The following is a 19,591-nucleotide window of genomic DNA, read 5'->3' on the forward strand; positions in this document are numbered from 1 at the left end:
CCGGTGATCCGTGTCTACCCCGAAACGCAGGCGCAGGAGCCGGGCGTGTCTGCCAGCCTGAAATGTCACGCTGAAGGCATCCCTAATCCCCGAATTACCTGGCTGAAGAATGGCATTGATATCATGCCAAAACTATCCAAACAACTATCGCTCCTCGGTAAGAACAGAATTTTGATTAATTAAAGTATTGTAGACGRGGATTAAGGAGGATTACTCTGCACTTTAAACCAGAAGTTCTTGTACTTTGCTAAGCCGCAGTTGTTGGGAATCGTGTTATAAAACCCCTGCTCTTTCTTTTTATCTCCTTCTCCTGTGAATTTCCTGGGAAATACACTATTGATTGATGTAAGTGGTAATGGTGTTCTGTTCAAAGACAGCCTGCCTGCTTCTCCACTGCCTCACTTCTTGTGTACAGCACAGCAGAAAAGAAATGCTTTAAATTATCTGGAGAGAAATTCATTAAATCATTTGTTCAGATCTAAGCCCACACTGGATGCAAGTCAGCTGAGAATCAGTCTCCCACTCAGCTCTGCTGAAGAAATTGGGCTCTTAACTCCTTTCAGTGTCTGTTCAGATGAGGGTACAACAGGCACGGCAAAAGGCAAAAACATTTTTTTCCAATTTTCTGTGTAAAAATATTAAACCCTTCCTCCACACATGCCCCAGTCTGGCTTTGGTGGATTGCAGCCCTCAGCCTGTGTTGGCAGCACTGCTATCCCTGCATGCTGCATACAATACCTCAACATCTTCCAGAGGTTTTAGGCAATGGTCCCACTGCAGAAAGCAAAATGGTAGGAGGAGCTCTAGAGAGACCACTTTATACTAAAGTTTTTGATGATCTGCTGAAAAACAGTTTGCAAAATAAAAATTAATTTTTCTTCACTAAAGCTAAAGCGTTTTTCTAACAAGAAGAAGAAATTAATGAAATGTAATTTATTGYTTGACTTGAGATTGTTCTTTGTTCTTTTATGGTGTGGAGTGTGTATGTGCTGATGGAAAGGAGCAAGGCGTCAGCTCTGTGACAATCCCCAAAAACCTCTGGTTAAACATGGTGGGGTGGATCCACCCTGCTGGGCTGTCACCAGGCAGCTGCAGCAATGGAGGACAATTAAGGCAGGGAAAGCAATTAGCAGCAGAGAGGAGCACTGTTTATGAGTGTCTCTCTTACAGCAAATGGAAGTGAACTTCACATCAGCAGCGTTCGCTACGAGGACACTGGTGCCTACACCTGCATTGCTAAAAATGAGGTGGGAGTGGATGAGGACATCTCTTCCCTTTTCATTGAAGATTCAGCACGGAAGACCCGTAAGCTCAATTTTCCCTGCATTTGTTTCTTAAAATAGTATTTGARTTTTATGGCATTTGTGTAATTTAATAGTTCAGGCCATTGCATGCAATATGTTTGACTCTTACACAAGGTAGTGACAGTTCTGACTGCACTTTGAGGAGAGAGATGGGGTGCTTTTTTGGGTAGGAATCATGCAGAGAGGGTAAAATCTTGTCCAGGAAAATGKTGCCTTTCGTGTGCCAGAAGTGTACTGAGTGTGTGATGGGTAACAGCTTTATTAGAGTAACAAATTGGCAACAGTTTGAGATACCAGAGAATCCAAGATGTAACATTTTGTTGAATACCATAAATCTCATTGATTTCTGTACAAGACTTCTTTTGAAGCCAGTTACCAGTCAAAGTTCTCRAATATTTAGATGTCTGAAAAATGTTGCCATTAAATTATTTATTTTACCTGGTTTTACATCAYTGACTGGCAATATAGGTTTCCCTAKTTTGAAGAATAGGAGAAATAGGGAGAAAAATAGGAAGAAATTATCTTCCACCTCAAAGACGAATATTCTCCCAGCCACTCTTCCCACATCTCCCATAGGAGTGCAGCAGTGTTGTCTTGACCACACTGACCCCAAAACACAATTGCTGAAGGAGGTGATCAGTTGTCACAGTGGAAAAGCTCCAGAGGCCTGACCCTTCCTAGTTCTGCCATCTAATCTGCTTAGATTGCCTGGGTTTAAGGTGATACTAAAAGTCTAAGTGCAAATGGGGGTTTTGCTGCTTTCCCGGCTGCTAATGTAGAGCAAGAATTGGAAACAGTTACCCATAAATATGGGCTCTCGAGGACAATCTCTGGAAAATGTATTCTATTCCTCATTAAGCAGATTTGTGTACTCTTGTTAATATTGGTCGTTTTCCCTTGAATACTCGAGCAAGGGAAATTACGGTATGTTGAGAAATAATTGGATCTATCTGGAACAGAAATTCAAATGCAGGTGTGCTTTCAAAGCTTATGTGAATCTGAAAGAGAATGCAGTTGTGTGAAGTTCCAAGAAAAAAACGCAGCCACGGGCGTAGCTGCTGTAGCTGCCAGTCTCAGGCTTCTTCTGAAAGATKTTGGTGGCCCTGGCAGTGCTGGGTTAATGGTTGGGCTCAATAATCTTAGAGGTTTTTCCTGGCCTTAATGATTCTGTAATTCCATGTCGTGTATCCTTATTGAACCTGCACAGAAAATCACAGGCTGTGCCACACCTCCAGCTGCATTTGAAGGTAGCAGCTTCTYTTTAGTAGGTCATTGATCTTTTGCACAGCTGCCCTCATTTCAGGAAAGGTTTTTCCCATGTCAAAGTTTCTGAATTGTCTCTAGAAGGAGCAAATGTGTTTAGAGCTCTCTCTCTTTCCTGTTATTTTATTTGAATGAATGTTACAAAGTTTTCCCTAATTAAACAGTTTGTGTAAACATAAGTATTTATTCAATTACTTGCTACAATGAAAATTTTGACATTGCTTTGTTGTTTTGTTTTTTTTCTTTTCCTGATTATTTTCTGGCTTTCCCAATATTCTGATGCTGCAGTTGCAAACATACTGTGGCGAGAGGAAGGTACTGCAGTAAAGTTCTTTTGTCGTAGTGATAATGTGCTTGTCTGCTTTAATAATTCCATGATGGGCCATTCTCCACTGACTTGCCACTAACCCTATCAACTTTCACAGTCACCAGATGAAGTACAGACCAGACTTTGAAAAGCTAAATTATTCAAATAAGACATGTCACTCTCRTACCTATAACTTCTTGCATTTTCCCACTATGAAATAATAGGTGACCATAAAATATATAAAAACACAAATTTTATATATGCTGCCAGAAATGTGAGTAGCCTGAGATTCTCAAGCTGCTTTAGCAATCTCACAAGTGTCAGAAGTGCTCCCAAATTACCAAAATTGAACAAGTAAGGCATAAATTCAATATACTGCATTTTTAAGCAAGCAATTAAAGCTCTTCCTTTTCAGTAGCATGTATTGATGTTTTCTAGGTGAGCARCAGAAATTGTGTTCTTGACTGTTAGGCAAAACAAAAACCCAAACCTCAACAGGTTTTCTTCCCCCTCTCCTTTAAATCAATGTGGGTAAAAGTTGCCCCATTTCTCCCTGTTTTAATTGGCAGTTAAGATCTCTAGCTTGATCAAATTGACAGTGTGTCCTCCACAAGGTCAACATCTGCGTATCTTGGAAGCCAAAAAAAAAAAAAAAAAAAAAAAAAAAACCCATCCTGAGCAGCTAATTGACTCAAAGATATTGTGGAGGCACTTGAAAGAAAAATCACCTGATTTTGTGCGTGCTCATGCTGTCATCATTTCCAAACACCCAGAAGAAGCCTCATGCAACAGCCCAAGGGGCTCTCGTGCAGGTTGTCCATCTGCCTGTGTAGGTGTGGGGCCTGGAGGGCTGTGAGCAGGACATGCCCTCACTGCAGGAAGATTCTGGGGCTGAAACCCAGGGGTGAACAGGTTCTTACACCTGCCAGCTGCACATGAAACAGCTGGGACCTCGGTGTCCTTGCAGCTGTGTGGGAAAGGTCTCTGTGAGGTGAAAAACTGCTCTTGGCCACGTCACCCTGCCCACTGCTCCTCTGCCCCTTTGTAAGCAATGCTSCAGGTACACAGACCAACAGCTGGGCTTCAAGCCCTTAGCATGAATCTTTCTGGGTGTCTTGGGCTTGGCACTAAGGATTTCCTGGGGCAGAAGCAAGGTACCAGGGCTTGGTGACCAGAGCAGCCTGGGCCAGACAAACATTTAGCACACAGCAAATACACCAAAGGTTATTTCTAAGGTCCCTTCCAACCCAAYAAATGCAGGTCAGAGAGGTGGCACAGTCACCCAGAACAGCTCCCCAGCACTTCTTCCCAAATATCCTCCAGCCTRCAGGAGGCTCTTCACTGCTGCTGTTCCTCTAAATGGCATTATGGGCTCTAAGAATTGYTATTTCCCTTCTGCTTGGAAAGGAAATCTGATGCATCTCATCATGCATCCTCTGCATGATGGCAGTTTATACACAGTGTCCCTTATGCTCCTTTTTAAAGAAAGCAGTTGGATAATCCTACCAGATGTAGTACAGTAATATTTAAAGAACAGCTGAGAAGTTGGTTGCAGAAAGTCCTATTATAATTTTGCTAAAAAATGGACTTACTGCTTATCAACCTTGCATGTTTTACATAAAAGTATCGAATGGATCAGAGAAGAACTGCTGTGTTTAGGAACCTTAAGATTGGGATTTTAAAGTGTTTTTTTAATATTAAGGGGGTTTTCCTATACAGGTGAGCTATGCTGCCTTTCGTAATGCCTTTAGTTTTTGAACTAGTTGTGTCATCCAATCTGAAATGTCCTCAATTCAATTCAATAGGAAAAAAAAATAAACCTTCACATCCTCCTCATTAGTGCCCCAGTTCCCATTTTAGTACCTGCCTCACTACTAWAAATAACACAAAGTACCCCACTGCCCACTTCTGCACTGAAATACTTCCCAATTCTCTGTGCCAAGGAGTTACAACAGTRTAATCAAAAATTGAGTCTTTTTTAGTGATTTCAGTGAGATTGATTAGAATGTGCCCCAATCAAGATTTGGCAAATGCTTCAAAAGTCACAATAAAATACCTAGTTTGTCTAATAAAAAAAACTGCTTGGTCTAAATAACAGTGTGTAGATCAATCTCCGGGGGGGAAAAAAGGTGGTTTAATTTAAATTGACAAACTTATTTAAAAAGAGAGKATCTGAATGCTCTCAGTAATTTGTAGTATATTTTAATCAGTCTGCCAAAAAACTTGGAATCATTTTACTGTAAAATAGGTGGTGGGACTTGCCAAGTCACTGACTCTAAACCTGCTGGTGTAAAATTTTTATCCAAGTATTTCTGTGGGTAATTAAGGTCTTACTTCTTAAATACATCTTCATTGTAATAGGATCATCAGACAAAATCACGCTACTCTTGTGCATGAAAATAATAATAAACATCTTCACAGTAGTCATAATTGATTGCCTGCCTGTTTTCACTCCTTAGGATTAAAATCCTTTACTCATGGAATATGTGCACTCATTCCAGGCCGGGGTCAAATTCTGCCCTCTGATGTGTTCACTCAAATCCCACTAAARAAGGTGGGAGTTGTGTGGATGCTGGGAGCACAGATTTTGGTTCCAAAGTTCCTGAATGAAATGTTTTAACCAATATGCTTGGGAAAAAAATAACCCTTAGTCTATGAAATAATTTAGCTCTTGGTGGATTTTTGGTAGCTTTTCTCCTACATGCATGATCCTGCACTGTGGCATCACATTTGAGGATCACGGCTTTGTGATGCCCTAACTGGGGGATTTCTGTGCTGTGGTTTAGAGAGACTCAGCTTGAACCTTGTCAGCACAGCAAACACCACGTGCTGACACAYTGTACTCTGAAGCTGCTTATTTGGCTTCAAAAGAAGAGGGTTTAGTACCCAAAAACSCTTCTAACCTTACTAAAACATAGTATTTTATTTTTTTTTAAATTCATTTATCCAAATTATCCATATTTTTACTGTCAAGTTTCCTGTGATGATTTCGATCTCAACCCTGCAAACAGTTAAGCAGTGTGAGAAGCTCTGTCTCTGAGAGCAGCATTTAGAGCTGCCACCACAGGACCAGCCAAGRGATTTTTTAACACTGAACACGGTTCAGAGCCATAGAATGAGGATTTCAATTCTCCATGGGAAAAATTGAATTAATTAGAAGATACAAATTGTAGCATCACCATATTGTTGGCAGATAAAGTACACTGTCACYACTAGTGGGGGTGACAGTGGTCACTGCAAACACTTACTGGTGGTGGTGCGAAAAAATTGAATGATGCTTGGATCTTTGAAACTACAGCATTTGAAAAGATCCCGAACAGTTCTTAAAGATCTTGTCATTTCTGCATGACAGAAATTATAAAATACAATCTCCTAATGGCAAAGCAATGATTGTCAGCCAGYTTTCCAAATCTTCTGGAATGCCCCAGTTGGATAAATGAGTGCTAATACGAATCTCAACTCTCCACATTTGTGAATTACAGTTTGCAAGAATTCAAAAATCTATGTGTTTTGGTGGCTGTAGTTAGTTCTTTCAGATAGCTTAAAAAATAGAGAAATCTACATATTTTCTTTCATTGAACAGATGCTAAACATTTCCATTTTGAATCACTGTTACAAGAAGTCATGTTGCCTGTGACAGGATGACCTTCACTTTAATTTTAACTAAAGCTTTTCTTTCAAATCTTGGATTATTGTCAAGCTGTTTTTAATAAGAAAAAAATCAGACTCATAATCTGAGGGGGGGTAGCAGTGCCATAAAGGGGATCCAATCCTGCTTTGGKCCCTATTTACAAGACTCAGCCATAGTTATTTGGGTACAACTKCCGCCACCAAGGCAATGCATTTTTGAATGTGTCTGTAGCCCTTCACTCCTTGAAGCCCTTGTTGTGACATGAAATTTGATTTTGTGAAWGCACCAACTGCATCCAAGTGACCAACTTTTATTTATGTAAGGCAGATTTTRTTTGTCGGGGGAGGAGGATGAGTTCTTAAAAGAAGTCCTAACAGCTATGGATACATACCAAAAAAAAATCCTACTCCTTCTGCTTTATCCCCCTTTAAGGCCTGAGTGTTGGGAATATGTTCTATGTCTTTTCTGATGATGGGATCACGGTCCTTCAGCCGAACGAATGTGAAATCCGGAGACATATCAGGCCTGAAGAGAGGATTTTCACAAGTTATGTAAGTCCTAAACCCAGCAGCTACAGCTGACAGCTGGGAAACTTTCTCTTAATCTCTTCAAAGGTTTTTATTGCTAAARGACCTGTTTGCCACAGGGATGTTGGAGCTTGGTGGGCTTCATGCAGCATCCCTGAGGTACAGCATCTTCTCTGGAAAATCAGGGGATCCACGTAAGTTCTGAGGCTGACATGGAGGATTTACTGACACGCTGCAGAGAATTTGGCRGGTTATCCCATAAGCAAAGACTTTCGTTTGTCCTGTTTGATCTGTTCACTTATCCATGCCCCARATTTGTAACTGGGCTTTAGGGAATGTACAAAAGTCAATAGCACACTTTGTTCGCTGGTGCTCCTTTTACTGATGGCTGCACAGCAAAGAAGTGAGCTAGTTTGGGCTACTTTCTGCTCCTTGGAAGTAGTTTGCTGTGTGAAACCACAGCAGGGAAGGAAATAAGAAAGCCCAGAAGATGTTCATGCCAAACAGGTCCYCTGCATCTTCTGCCACTGAGAGAGAGACCTTCACTGTCTGTGTTTGCTGTTGGCATTTTTCTGTCAGCGCTGAGTTTACCTAACCCTTGCTTTAGGAAATCACAGGGAAAATTTGTTCAGATGTCAGGAATGTCAAGCAGTGGCTCGTAGGCAGTGGAGCTCAACATGACCAGAGGGATAACACGTGCCTGGCAGCTCTGTGAGGTCAGTGCTCTCACTGACCTGTGTCATGTACTCCTGCACAGGAACTACATCAGGTGTATCCTCATGAAACTGTCAGTTCTGATAAAACACAGGTGCTGAAATACATCCAGAAATGCTTTTTTTTTGTCACTCCTTTACTTAGTTTCTAATTTTTAAAAGGGGAAACTGAGACTGCAACTCCACTCTGAAGAAAAGGGTTCAGCCTTTACTTCAATTTAGGGAGGAATCAAAGGGGAGAATCACTGCTGTGAGCCCTGCAGGCTGGGTCAAGCTCTGCTGCTGTGGGTTAAGGGCAAGGTCATCTCAAGAGTCTGTATTAAGTATTTTCTAAATCTCAATAGATTTGTGGTTGATACTGGTTTGTTTTTTTTTTCCCACTAGATTTTAATATACCTGAGAAGAAATCTAGACTAATGCTCACTCCAAGGCTAGTCCTTAGCATGGACTTAAGCCACACGTGAGCTTTTGTTTACAAAGAAATCCTGTGTTTCTTTTCTAAAGAACTATAAATATTGAAGACATGGTGCTGGAGAAACAGATTGAAAAAGACAAAAGAAAGAGGGCACTTAAGGAAGTAATGTCAGCACATTGGTGGGCAAAAAAGGGATTTTTAACATCACTTGGCTGCTCTTCAGAGACACCTCTGATGGATTCCTAAAGGTCTCATAGGGCCCTTCCCTTGGGCTAGGGAGGACTGACATTTTTTTCCTCCCTTTTAAAATCTTGGGTGTTTGCTACATAGACAATGACACAAGTCTAATTTTAGTTGCTCTACAGCAAAGGTTACTTCATTTGCTATCAGAGGGCACAAAAGCAGGTGGAGCAGCTTCAGCTGAGCCCTGATGCAGAAAGACTGGTGACCCTTCCCTGCTCCCCTTGGCTCAGTGGGTGCTGTGGTGTGAGAGCCSAGGATGAGGAGGGCAGGGTGGAGGCTGGCAGGTGCCTGGCTGCATGAAWAGCTGCTGGAAGCCCAAGCCTGGCTTTTGTAGCATCTTCTGCCTTKTAGTAGCATAGATTCCCAGCCTGGCTGGAGGGACAGAAGGGAAAATGCAGCCAAGCTGTTGAGTCTTGTATCTTCAACCCTTACTCGTGATCTCCACTAACACACCCAGCCAGCAGAGCTGTGCTGCTTAGAGGGGACAGCTTTTTATCCATGATTGTTGTACATGGTGTGGGTCCCTTCCAACACAGGATATTCTATTCTATTCTAGAACAACATATTCTATTCTATTCTATTCTATTCTATTCTAGAACAACAAGAGATCTAAAATGAACAGTTGTGCTCACTGAAATATATGTATGTGTTTGTTCTAGATTTATCCCATTTCCTCCCCACAGCCTGGTCCCACATTAATGCTCTTTCAAATAAAACATCTYGACAGAAGGATGAGGAGTAGCTAACATGCAGAGGGTGTTGGTGAGATCACAAGTGACTTTTCAAACTCAGGGTAGCTGCACCAGTACTGCACAGGACTCAGTGATGGAGGATCAGAGACAAAATATGGCATCAGGCAGGAGAATTTGGACCAAAGCAGCAGGATTTGGTTTCTGTTCAACAGGGGAAGTTTCTGTAGCTGTAGGATCCTGCTTGTTTTGCTGCTATTTCACGGAGCACAAGTGTTTTAGAGCATGCTCTCCTGCACAGAAAATGAAGACCTTATGAAAAATATAAAGCAGTGATTCAATTAATGTAAATCACTGTTTTTGCAAAGCACAGAGTGATATTTCTGTAGCTAATAAATGCTGACAACACTACAAGTCTTGATGAACCACAGCGTGCTTCAAAAGATCGATCCATAGGCTCTGTGGTTATTTAAATTCAATATAAGTTTGCAGGAGGTCCAGCTGTTTAATGTCACTGCATAGAGCCAGGCTGRAGTGTGGTACCTGATAAATTAATTATTTCATGTTTTTTGAGTAAGAAAGGGGAGAAATACCATCCTAATGGAATCCCCAGGGATCTTTTTTCCTGCTGTTTTAAAGGCTAAGCTTCTTGCTTCTCCAGGCTCTGAACTTGTAGAAATTAAACCTTTTCTTTTTTTTAACCCCTCAGGAGGAGATCTGTCCGAGAGTGGAAGGTGAAGGCACTCAGTCCTGCCTCTGGGCTTCAGCAGTCAATGTCAGAGACAAGTACATCTATGTGACACAGCCAAAGCAGAACAGAGTCATGATAATTGATATCCAGACTCAGAAAGCCATACAGGTACTTACAAGTGAGCACATTATTCATTGATGGCAAAAGACTTGATAAAGGACAAAAAAGTCAGGTCTTTGCCCAGTGGATCTGCTGGGCAAAGATCTGCTGATCGCTGAAGAGCTGGGCCTGTGCTGCTTTTGCCGGTGGGATCACACAGGGTTCAGTGCTCTGTGACCTTGCTGGCAGGAAAAAACTCCCCTATGGACTGGAGATCACAGTCTCRGGGCTGCMTCTGCAGCTGAGCTTACAGTGAGTSTGGGAAAATAACACTGGATGAATTCCTGGCTTAGCTGTGTGACCTGGGTTGGGAAGAGTGAGCTGGTGTGGGTACAATTCAGACAGAAATTGGCCCTTGATCTACTGGCTATCTGTAACAGCATAAGATGGAGTGATGTCTACCCAGAAAATGGCACCAAACAGCCAAATTTTTCTACTGCTGCTGATCCCCTACTTGATTTGAAGGCAAAGCTGCCCAGGGAACGGAACAGCGGTGCTTGGGAATGCCTGCAGTGAGCTGATGTTGTATTTGTCATGTGCATTTGGGTCGCTGTGYAAATAACTCTCTCTGGGTTTTTTTAAGTCCCTGGATGTGGACCCATTACCAACCAAACTACATTATGACAAGTCCCATGACCAAATGTGGGTGCTCAGCTGGGGGGACATGAGGAAATCCTCATCCACGCTGCAGGTGAGTCCTTGCACTTGGGAGCCTTTGCTCTTCCTGGGCTCAGCATCACTGGTAACACACTGGTGGCTGGTGGGTTGCAGGTAATTAACAGCATTTAATGGTCTGCATATAAAGCTKCTGTTTCATTTGCATATCCAGTGTGTTTTATTCACCCCTCCTCCGTCCATCCTCACATATTTTTCCTGCTGTTTAATTTGTTTTTGAGCAATGGCTGTGCCGCAGGCTGACAGCAGRGCTGCTTTGTGCCAAGGTCTGGTTTGTTTTAAGGCTGGTGACAGAGCCAAGTGCCATAAAGTTGTACAGCAAGGGCTGGCAGCTGGCTGTGAGCAGGACAAGCCTTCTGTGCTCTGCAGCCCTGGTGAGGCACCTCAAATCCTGTTCAGTGTTGGATCCTCACTGCAAGACAGACACTGTGGTGCTGGAATGAGTCCAGACAAGGGCAGCAGAGCTGGGGAAGGGTCTGGAGCAATACATCTCATACATCTGATGAGGAGSAGCTGAGGGAGCTCAGGGGAGACCTCATCAGTCTCTGCAATTCCCTGAAGGGAGGTTGGAGCCTGGTGGAGTCAGTCTGTTCTCCCAAACAACAAGTGATAGGATGAGGAAATGCCTAAAGTTGTGCTAAGGGAGGTTTAGGGTGGATATTAGGAAAAATTTCTTCCCTGATAAGGYTGTCAAGCCCTGGAACAGGATGCCCAGGGCAGTGGTGGAGTCACTGTCCCTGGAAGGATTGAAAAGATGTGCAGATGAGKTACTTGGGGGCAGGGCTCAGTGGWGGGCTTGRCAGTGCTGGGGAAKGGTTRAACTCCATGATGTTAGAAGGCTTTTYCATCCTTAACAATTCTGTGATTCTGTGGTTCTCACACAGTAAAATGCAAAAAGGAGCTCTCTGGGGCATGAAAGAAAAAAGAAAACAGCAGAAGTAAAACTTCAGGAGCAAATTGTGTTTCTAGTTGTCAGTGACTCCATTGAGGGGGGTGCCAGTGACATCCCTGGAGCTCCTCCATGCTCAGCACCGTCAGACCCACAGGGATATTGGAACACAGCAGTGCACGTGAGTTTGGACAACTAAATTAGCTTCCACTTCTGGATCACCTTGGAGATTCACTCTCCTGTTGACAGGACAGAGAATATGGAGAGGAGTCACCTAGAGGGGCATTTTGCTGCTGCTGTGTGTTGTGTGACAGAACTGACACCAGTTGAGGGATCTGATTTGATCCATCCAGTCATCCCCTTCTCTGGCACTTGTGTTCTGGCATTTGCTGCCCAGCCTTTCTGRAAATAGGTGAATACTCCTGCCAGARGTATTTGCTGCTAAGTCTGTGTTAAAGCATTCCCCAGCAGGCAGAGAAAAAGGGGGCTCTGCTTCCTGACCTAAAAAATGACAAWTCAGAGTCTATATTAATTGTGGGGCTGCCCAAGGCTTCTCTGGAGATGCTGTCCCATGAAGATGGGATGGGCCAGCCCCACCATCCATGCTATATCCAGTGCTGACTGTCAGTAATAAACACTGGACCAGMTACTCAGCATGGGCAATTTCAGGAAAAGGTGCCAAAACCAGAATGGGGGTAAATAAATGAAGGTTTCCAGGGCAGTGCCACCAGGTGGTCTCATCTGGGGATGAGAGTTTCCTGTGCAGGGTATAAGGAGACAAAATGGGCTCTCTTTACCCTTTCTGACTTAATTTCTTCCATCCAGCTGTGAGAGGTTTCTGTAATTAAAGGAGAGATGGCACAAGCATGTCATTATTAAGAAGAACACACCATCTGCACAGTTGGAAACTTGTTAGAAGGCTCCAGGTCTCAGATATTCCTTTCTGTTATCTTTAGGAAGTGCTGTTACACACATAGAGATGAGATTAACATCAGCATCAGCAGATCCTTTGGTTTTTCTGACCTTTCCCAAAAGGTGGGCAGTGACTAATTGGGCAAAGTTCCTCCTCAGACCCTGCAGTGTTTAGTTGCAGGCATGCAATAAAATACCTTTTTTTAACAAAGATGTTGCTGCAGAGGTTGATTCAAATTTCCACACATTCTCAGGAAGTCAGGGATTTATCAAACTGCCTGTGCAACCAACTAATGGGATGTTGTTGTTTGGCCATTACTGGCTTGTTGGCTGGCCTCTTGAAAGCACCGTGCAAGGGTGGGCATCCTTCTTGAGCAATCTAATTGGAAGAAATCTAACTGGCATGACCAGAACAGCTGTCTGAACTAAACCTTTTAGGGATTTAGCATCTCTTTAATGAATTATGTAGCTATAAATTCAAAGCAACAACTGCTGCAGATTAGAGGAGCAGAAGGTTCTAATGAATGGACTAAATTCATCTTGAACCCAGCAAACAATTTGAGTGTTTAACTCAAATTTCAATTTTGTTTAACTCAAGTTTCAATTTTTGAGAACTTTTACTTCTCCTTTCTGGAGCAGTGGAGGAGCTGAGTTCCCCTGTCCATGGAGATGTTGTGCTGGAGGACAGGACCAGGGGACAGCCAAAGGGCCCTTCTCCACTGCTCCCTGGACTTTATGTCAATGCATGAAGAGTTTTTCTCCTTCAAAGTGATAATTAACTGCTGTGAGTTAGTGTTTGATCCTTCAGGGTAGTTTATTAATCTCACTTAAATGCACAGTGATAATAAATATGACCATGAAGTAATGTTTACTTTAGGCAGTGAGGGATAARTTATTACGATCCTGGTGTTGTCATACTGCTTCAGCTCCTGCTTGACTGCTCTTTCTCAAGATGTAAACAACTTAGGAAAGTCGAGTTGTGTACTTACCTTACAAATGTCAAGCCTCAAACACTATTTGCTCGTGCACCTTTTCCAGACAGCTACACCAAACAGTGTTTTGAAGTCATTAATCAATTYGAGTCTGCTACACCCTGGGAAGAACCACTGGGTACCGTGCACATCTCTAATCTGTATTTACCTTTCTGCCTTACTCAGTGCTTATCCTGTGCTCAACCTTGTGTGTGTTTACCGTAGGTAATTCCAGAGGCGAGTGCAGGGGAGGATCCACGTGTTGTCCGCACACCCTTTGAAGGAGTGGATGATTTTTTTATACCACCGACAAATCTTATTATTAATCACGTTAGGTGAGAAATTATTTTAATGAATAATAATGGTGACCATGCTGCTCTTTTCTCATAACCTTAAAGCACTTTACAGATATGAATGAATGAATGAATGAATGAATGAATGAATGAATGAATGAATGAATGAATGAATGAATGAAGGAATTTGTGATGAATCTTAGCTACATTTATCCCCATTTTCACATGTGAAATGGAGAAATGGTTGAGGAAATTGTCAGTAGTTATTCAGCTAATCAATAAACAGGAAGAAACAGTCCTGGGCTTCCTTTAGACCATGCACAGTTCAAACCTCTCCCTGGACAGCCACCCTTCCTTGCAGATTATGGCACGCTGCCCTGGCTTGCTTGTGCCAGGAATTTGATGGTCCCAAAAATCACCTTCCTTGCCACAAAACCACTTKGTGGGGCTGGGCAGAAGCCTGTGTCAAGGATGTATTGCCTGAAGTGGTGAAAGTGTGCTCTGCCTGAAGCGTGGTTCTTCCACGTGTTCCCTCCACATGTTTCCAACTTGTTCAAGTGCTGGATCTCTGCATGGGGTGTATGGTTGGAGCAGAAAAATAGTATGCACTGCACATTAAAAAAAAAAACACAAAAAAACCCAAAACCAATCCTTCATGAACCATCGGTTTTGAATGTTAATGTGTTGTAGTGGTTAATGAGGTTGTGTAACTAACATACTAATAACTTGGAGTAATACTGGCTGCTTCCCAGCAGGCACAGGAAGCCTCCCATTAACATTATCAAAATTGATGATAACTRCACAGCAATTTATACTATTCTTTCCATGTTATAACAACAGTTTAACCATCTTCTGTCCCCTGTATARTTTAACTAAGTTGAACACTCAAAAAACATAATGTAACTTCTTACAGTAATCTTAGGTTTCCTGCAGGAAAYGTGGAGAGAGAGGGGGTTACACTTAAATGATTATATGTTGAATCTGTTCCAAAATAAATAACTTTGCCTCTTGAAACACAAAATAATGATGCATGCCTCGTGGCTGTCATTTGTAATTTCCCTCTACTTCATATTTCCAGTTTTCGTTCACAATTTCATTATGACTAATAGCAGTGCCAGGAGGTAGATGACTCTGCTGAATGTTAAAGCCTGAGCTGAGAAGGAGAGAATTGGGTTCAAAGACAGGAGGGTGGAACAGTTACAGGCTTTTTTGTTTGTTTAATTGTCCTTTTGCTTCACTGTGATTAGTTGGCTGAAATAATAAATATACATTAATGTCTATAGTTTTCCRTATGCAAAGCTGTAAATGCTGTGCCTGACTTCCTGTTGCATTTGTTTAGGGCCAGATCTTTGTCCGTTCTCTCTCACCCTCAGCACAGGAAAATAATTGCTTGCAGCCTAATGAGACTCATTGAGATCATGTTCTAAATTCTCCACTCAGAAACAATAAATGGCAATACCAGCATTTCCCAGGAAGGTGAACATTTAAGCAATTTCTTCCACGAGCCAAATAATATTTGTATGCAAATGTCCCTGCATATGTATTCAGCTGCCTCTTATTTCAGATGGATATCTAGAAATGTATCCATTTTTATTAGTTCCCAGGGTAGATTGTTGTCTATTAAAAACTCGCTAAGTGCAGGGCTTGCTTTGAGATTTCAGATCACAGATTTCATGCAAGGGCTGAGCCTCTTCGGTGACTGTGGGCACATAAAATACATCCTGACCCACTTCTTTAAATGAAAGTTTATGATAAGAACCATTTCTTAACTTCTTCAGACATTTGGCCAAGCATTAAGGAAGTCTTGGGGAAAAAAATGCTGTAAGGGAAAGCACTTTTTAAAGTGTACTTAAAATGCATTCATCCAGGAGAAATACAAGTGTCATATCCAATTTCCACACACACAGTGCGCTGCAACTCTCCACTGCAGATATTTTGTGAAGTCTCTAATGGATGTGAGTATAATGGGGAAATGAAAGGCTTAGCCCRGTGATTTTCATGGGATCACACACTACATTGGCTCATTCTTTGGAAGTGAAATCATTGCTGAGTGACTCATTGACAGATGGATTAAGAATAAAGAAATAAACCTAGTGTTTCAAGCAAAATATGTATTATCTTCACACAAGCACGTTGTCCTCCACATTTCACAAGGCAATTTTACAACTTTTGCGGAAGAGATCCAACACCRAGCACTCACTTCATTTCCTTCTGTCTGCAATGAGCAGATGAAAAGATACTCAATGTAAAATTAGTTTTTGTAAGTCAGTGTCAGTGACCTGTGAATCCAGGGGAACACAAACAGGCTGTTTCTAAGGGCTCCCTCTCAAATTAAGGAGAAACCTTTCTTGGCTATTCTTGRCCTTTTCTTGTCTTCAGCAAAGGTCAGATGTGCTGCAGCATATATCTTTTACAGAACATTTATTCTCTGCTCACTGTTTTTTGCCCTGTCTTGAGACAGAAAATAAAGACCCCTTATCTTCAGAGAACCCTGGTTATTTTCCTCAAGAAATGTTTTAYACCTTCCCTGGGCTGGCACAATGGTGTTTAACAGGGTCTGCTCTGCACCTGAGCCATGCCAGCTTCTTTAGTGGTCTGCAGGCACCACAGGTACCAAACACACACCACAGCTCCTCTCTGGTGCAGTGAGTTAGGAGATGAGGTTAGACATGGTCTTCATCGAGGGGTTATCCATTATATTGTGCACAGCTGTATTTATTATGTACAGTTACTTTCTGGCCCCAACCTGGCAGCAGTATGCTTTACTTTGAATGCTTTTCTATTTTGAGATTGAAGGTTTCAGTATGTATTGAATTYCATCCCTGTAATCTCAGACAGATCAGATACAAACCTGGCCAATGGTGGCCTACTGAGCACCCAAATTTTGTTATCATTTCTCTACTAAACTGGTCTTCCCAATAAAAKATTTCAGCTCTTGAAGTTTCAAACAGCTGGGCGCATATTTACATTTCCAGAATCAGGTTGCTAATTTGAACTGAAATACATCCCTCCTTCTAGGATGTTTTAGAAACACTAAAACAAGACATTTCTTACAAAATGAGACAGAATTAAAGCTTATGCTTCCAAAACCAACAGAACAAAAGTTTCCCAATTCTATTGACTTTCCCCTTTGCTCAAGCATGTCACCATGTCCSCAGAGGTGACTTCAGCATCTTGTTTTCCTTTCTAGGTTTGGCTTCGTTTTTAACCGGTCAAAACCTGCGGTTCACAAGATTGACCTGGAAACTGTGACGCACATCAAGACCCTGAACCTGAAGGCGCACGGCTGCGTGCCGCAGGCCATGGCACACACWCACCTGGGCGGTTATTACTTCATTCAGTGCGGGAGGAGCCGCCCCACGGGCACGGCACCACAGCTCATCATCGACAGCGTCACCGACACCGTCATCGGCCCCAACGGGCGCGTGGTGGGCACGCCCCACGTGTCCCCTGACGGGCGCTACCTGGTCAGCGCCGACGAGGGCAGCGGCAGGATCACAGTCCAGGCTCTGACCGTCCGAGGGGAAATCCAGTTGATTTATGACTTACAAACAAACCTACACGTATCTGATCTGACATTTCAACCCTCTTTCACCGAAGGCAATCAGTACTATGTTTATGCTACTTCACATTTGCAAACAGATGTGCTTTTTGTAGAGCTGTCGACGGGGAGAATGAATGTACTGAAGAATTTAAAGGACCCTATCGCATCCAAAGACTGGCCCTGGAGCAGCTACAACAGAATTATGAAAGACAGTGGATTATTTGGACAGTATCTCATTACACCAGCTAAAGATTCTTTGTTTGTTATAAAYGGGAGGCAAAATACGTTACGCTGTGAGGTTTCAGGTATAAGGAGGGGTAACACAGTGGTCTGGGTTGGGGAGGTATGAAAGGGCGGTAGCAGTGGAGCCTTCAGCAGGCAGGGACCAGTTGGACCTTTACACTGCGACAAATGAGCAGTAGCATTGTATATTTTTACACTGGGAAAACAAAAAGAAAAAGACAAAAAAACCCTGTATAGGCTTCATGGTACAACACTGGTCTACTTGCAAGTTTTATAATATAAGGTATGCTCTGCTAATAGGAAGTGGTTTTGAAGGGATATTTTTTATTTGTGGGTATGATTTGTGGTTATGAGAAAAATGCTGGGAAGCGAATAATATCTCCACTGAGATATCAAAYAAGCCACGAAACCTAGTGATTCTGTAGAACAAAACAGATTTTGACTTTCCATACTGAGGAGATTTTATGTTATGTCCAAGCCATCAGTTTTCTTCCCTGTATCCCTTGCCTGTTGGCTGCACTGAYTACCCCACCCCAGCACAGGGAGACTGCAGCAGCGAGGACTGCAGTGAATATTCACCTTTGGATGAYGAGGGAAACTAAACATCAGAGCAGTTTTCAACCCAGAGAAAGCTAGGARAGCGATTTAATGAAAACTGATCAGTTTTCTCTGCAGGATGGCTTTGGGAGGATTCACAGATGTGATTTCAGAAGGAGGCATCACAGAAATAGTAACTGTCAGCTCCCTTGCTTCTGCACTTCATTTTGCTCTTGGTCCTACTGAAGGCAGTGGGATGAGTCCCCCCTCTCCAGTGCATATTTGTGTGATTGTATTTGAGAAATTTGCCATGAAATATCCAGGCCATTACCCATCCAGGCCTGGGTGAAAGCCAGGAAATACTGACAGGGGGTCAGAGTTTATGTAAACAATTTTGTCGAGAAGGTGGCATTAGTCTTTCAAAAGCTTATGAGTGTGGTCAGTTTGGGCACAATATGCAAAATCTACTCTTTGGAGGCAGAGAATTAGTTATGGTTATTCCCATGGGAGACARCAACACTTCTAGAAATCATTGGTTTCTCTCATTAAGTATTTAGAAGCACTGAAATCACTTGATTCTTCATAAAATAACAGTTAAAATAACAGAGGATATTTTTAATAGAAAACTCACTCATTTTCTAGTCATAGCCTTAATTTGCCTATTTCTTTTCAGAAATACYGGGAAATAATTTTTCTYTGKTTTTTTTTTYTTTCTTACTGTTTATAGTACACTTGTTTATAGTCAATTATCTTCTAGTTATGAGCAAARACATTCATGTTAAAGCAGCTGAATTATCCAAGAATGCAACAGCTGACATTGAGAAATTTCAGTCAAGTTCCCATAAAAACATACAGCCATTTATTTGCACACTTGGAAGATATAAAAAAAAAACTTTTCTAGTTGCATTTTTGTAACTTTCTATATCCATCACCATGAAATAACGAGGGCAAGAGCAGCTGTGGCAGCAGAGCCAGGTGAACAGCGGTGCCATCCAAGCGGCTGTAACCACCACTTGGAAAATGGGGTCTTGAGGTGGGTGAAATCTCTCTGCAGGTAAATATCAGCATTGGAGCCACCCAYTGGCCTCTGGAATGACCCATTTTGCCAAGGACCTTGTTGCCCAGTGTCTGTAAAAAGCTGCCCTTGAACACATCCAGTGATAGRTTGTGGTGTCGTTAATTATTTTCCTCCGCAGATGCTTAAAGTCACCCATTTCACAACACACACAGAGGGATTTGAAGTAGGAAGGATGCAGAATAAAACTGGCAATCTTTGCTTTAAATGTTTATCATAAGAGCAGCGTTTTAGCATGGCTGTGGACCTGAGGTATTTTAAACCATTTCAGTTCTATAGGGAGTATAAAAATCTGTTCCGACAGACAAAGGAGGGGAGCTGAATCCTATGAATTCATTAAACATGGAGTCCTTGAAATTGTCCTTCAACACCCATATGCTGAATCCTACATCTCTTTCACTTATGAGCCATAGGGGTTAGAAGAGACTCTTCCATCATTGCGACACAGACATGTGAAACAGATGGGCATAGCCTTCCTTTAGCAATGCATGGTGTCCATGATTTTGTACT

The 19,591-nt window shown here is 42.3% G+C and overlaps 1 protein-coding gene across 1 annotated transcript in view; it reads left to right on the forward strand.

The window, feature by feature from the left end:
* The window catches only part of FSTL4 (follistatin like 4), a 200,377-nt gene extending 181,682 nt beyond the window's left edge, over positions 1-18,695 (forward strand). Inside the window, exons 8-14 of the mRNA XM_057371342.1 lie at positions 1-157; positions 1,171-1,305; positions 6,938-7,056; positions 9,802-9,951; positions 10,526-10,633; positions 13,615-13,724; positions 16,873-18,695. The exon at positions 1-157 is cut by the window's left edge and continues 6 nt beyond it. Of these exons, the coding sequence (XP_057227325.1) occupies positions 1-157; positions 1,171-1,305; positions 6,938-7,056; positions 9,802-9,951; positions 10,526-10,633; positions 13,615-13,724; positions 16,873-17,575 (1,482 nt within the window). The 3' untranslated portion in view covers positions 17,576-18,695. The remainder of the gene's footprint in view (positions 158-1,170; positions 1,306-6,937; positions 7,057-9,801; positions 9,952-10,525; positions 10,634-13,614; positions 13,725-16,872) is intronic.
* Positions 18,696-19,591: the final 896 nt, after the last annotated feature.

This window comes from Malurus melanocephalus, unplaced genomic scaffold (assembly GCF_030028575.1).
Source record: "Malurus melanocephalus ecotype Western Australia unplaced genomic scaffold, MMel_1.1 scaffold_144, whole genome shotgun sequence".
Classification (NCBI taxonomy): Eukaryota; Metazoa; Chordata; class Aves; order Passeriformes; family Maluridae; genus Malurus; species Malurus melanocephalus.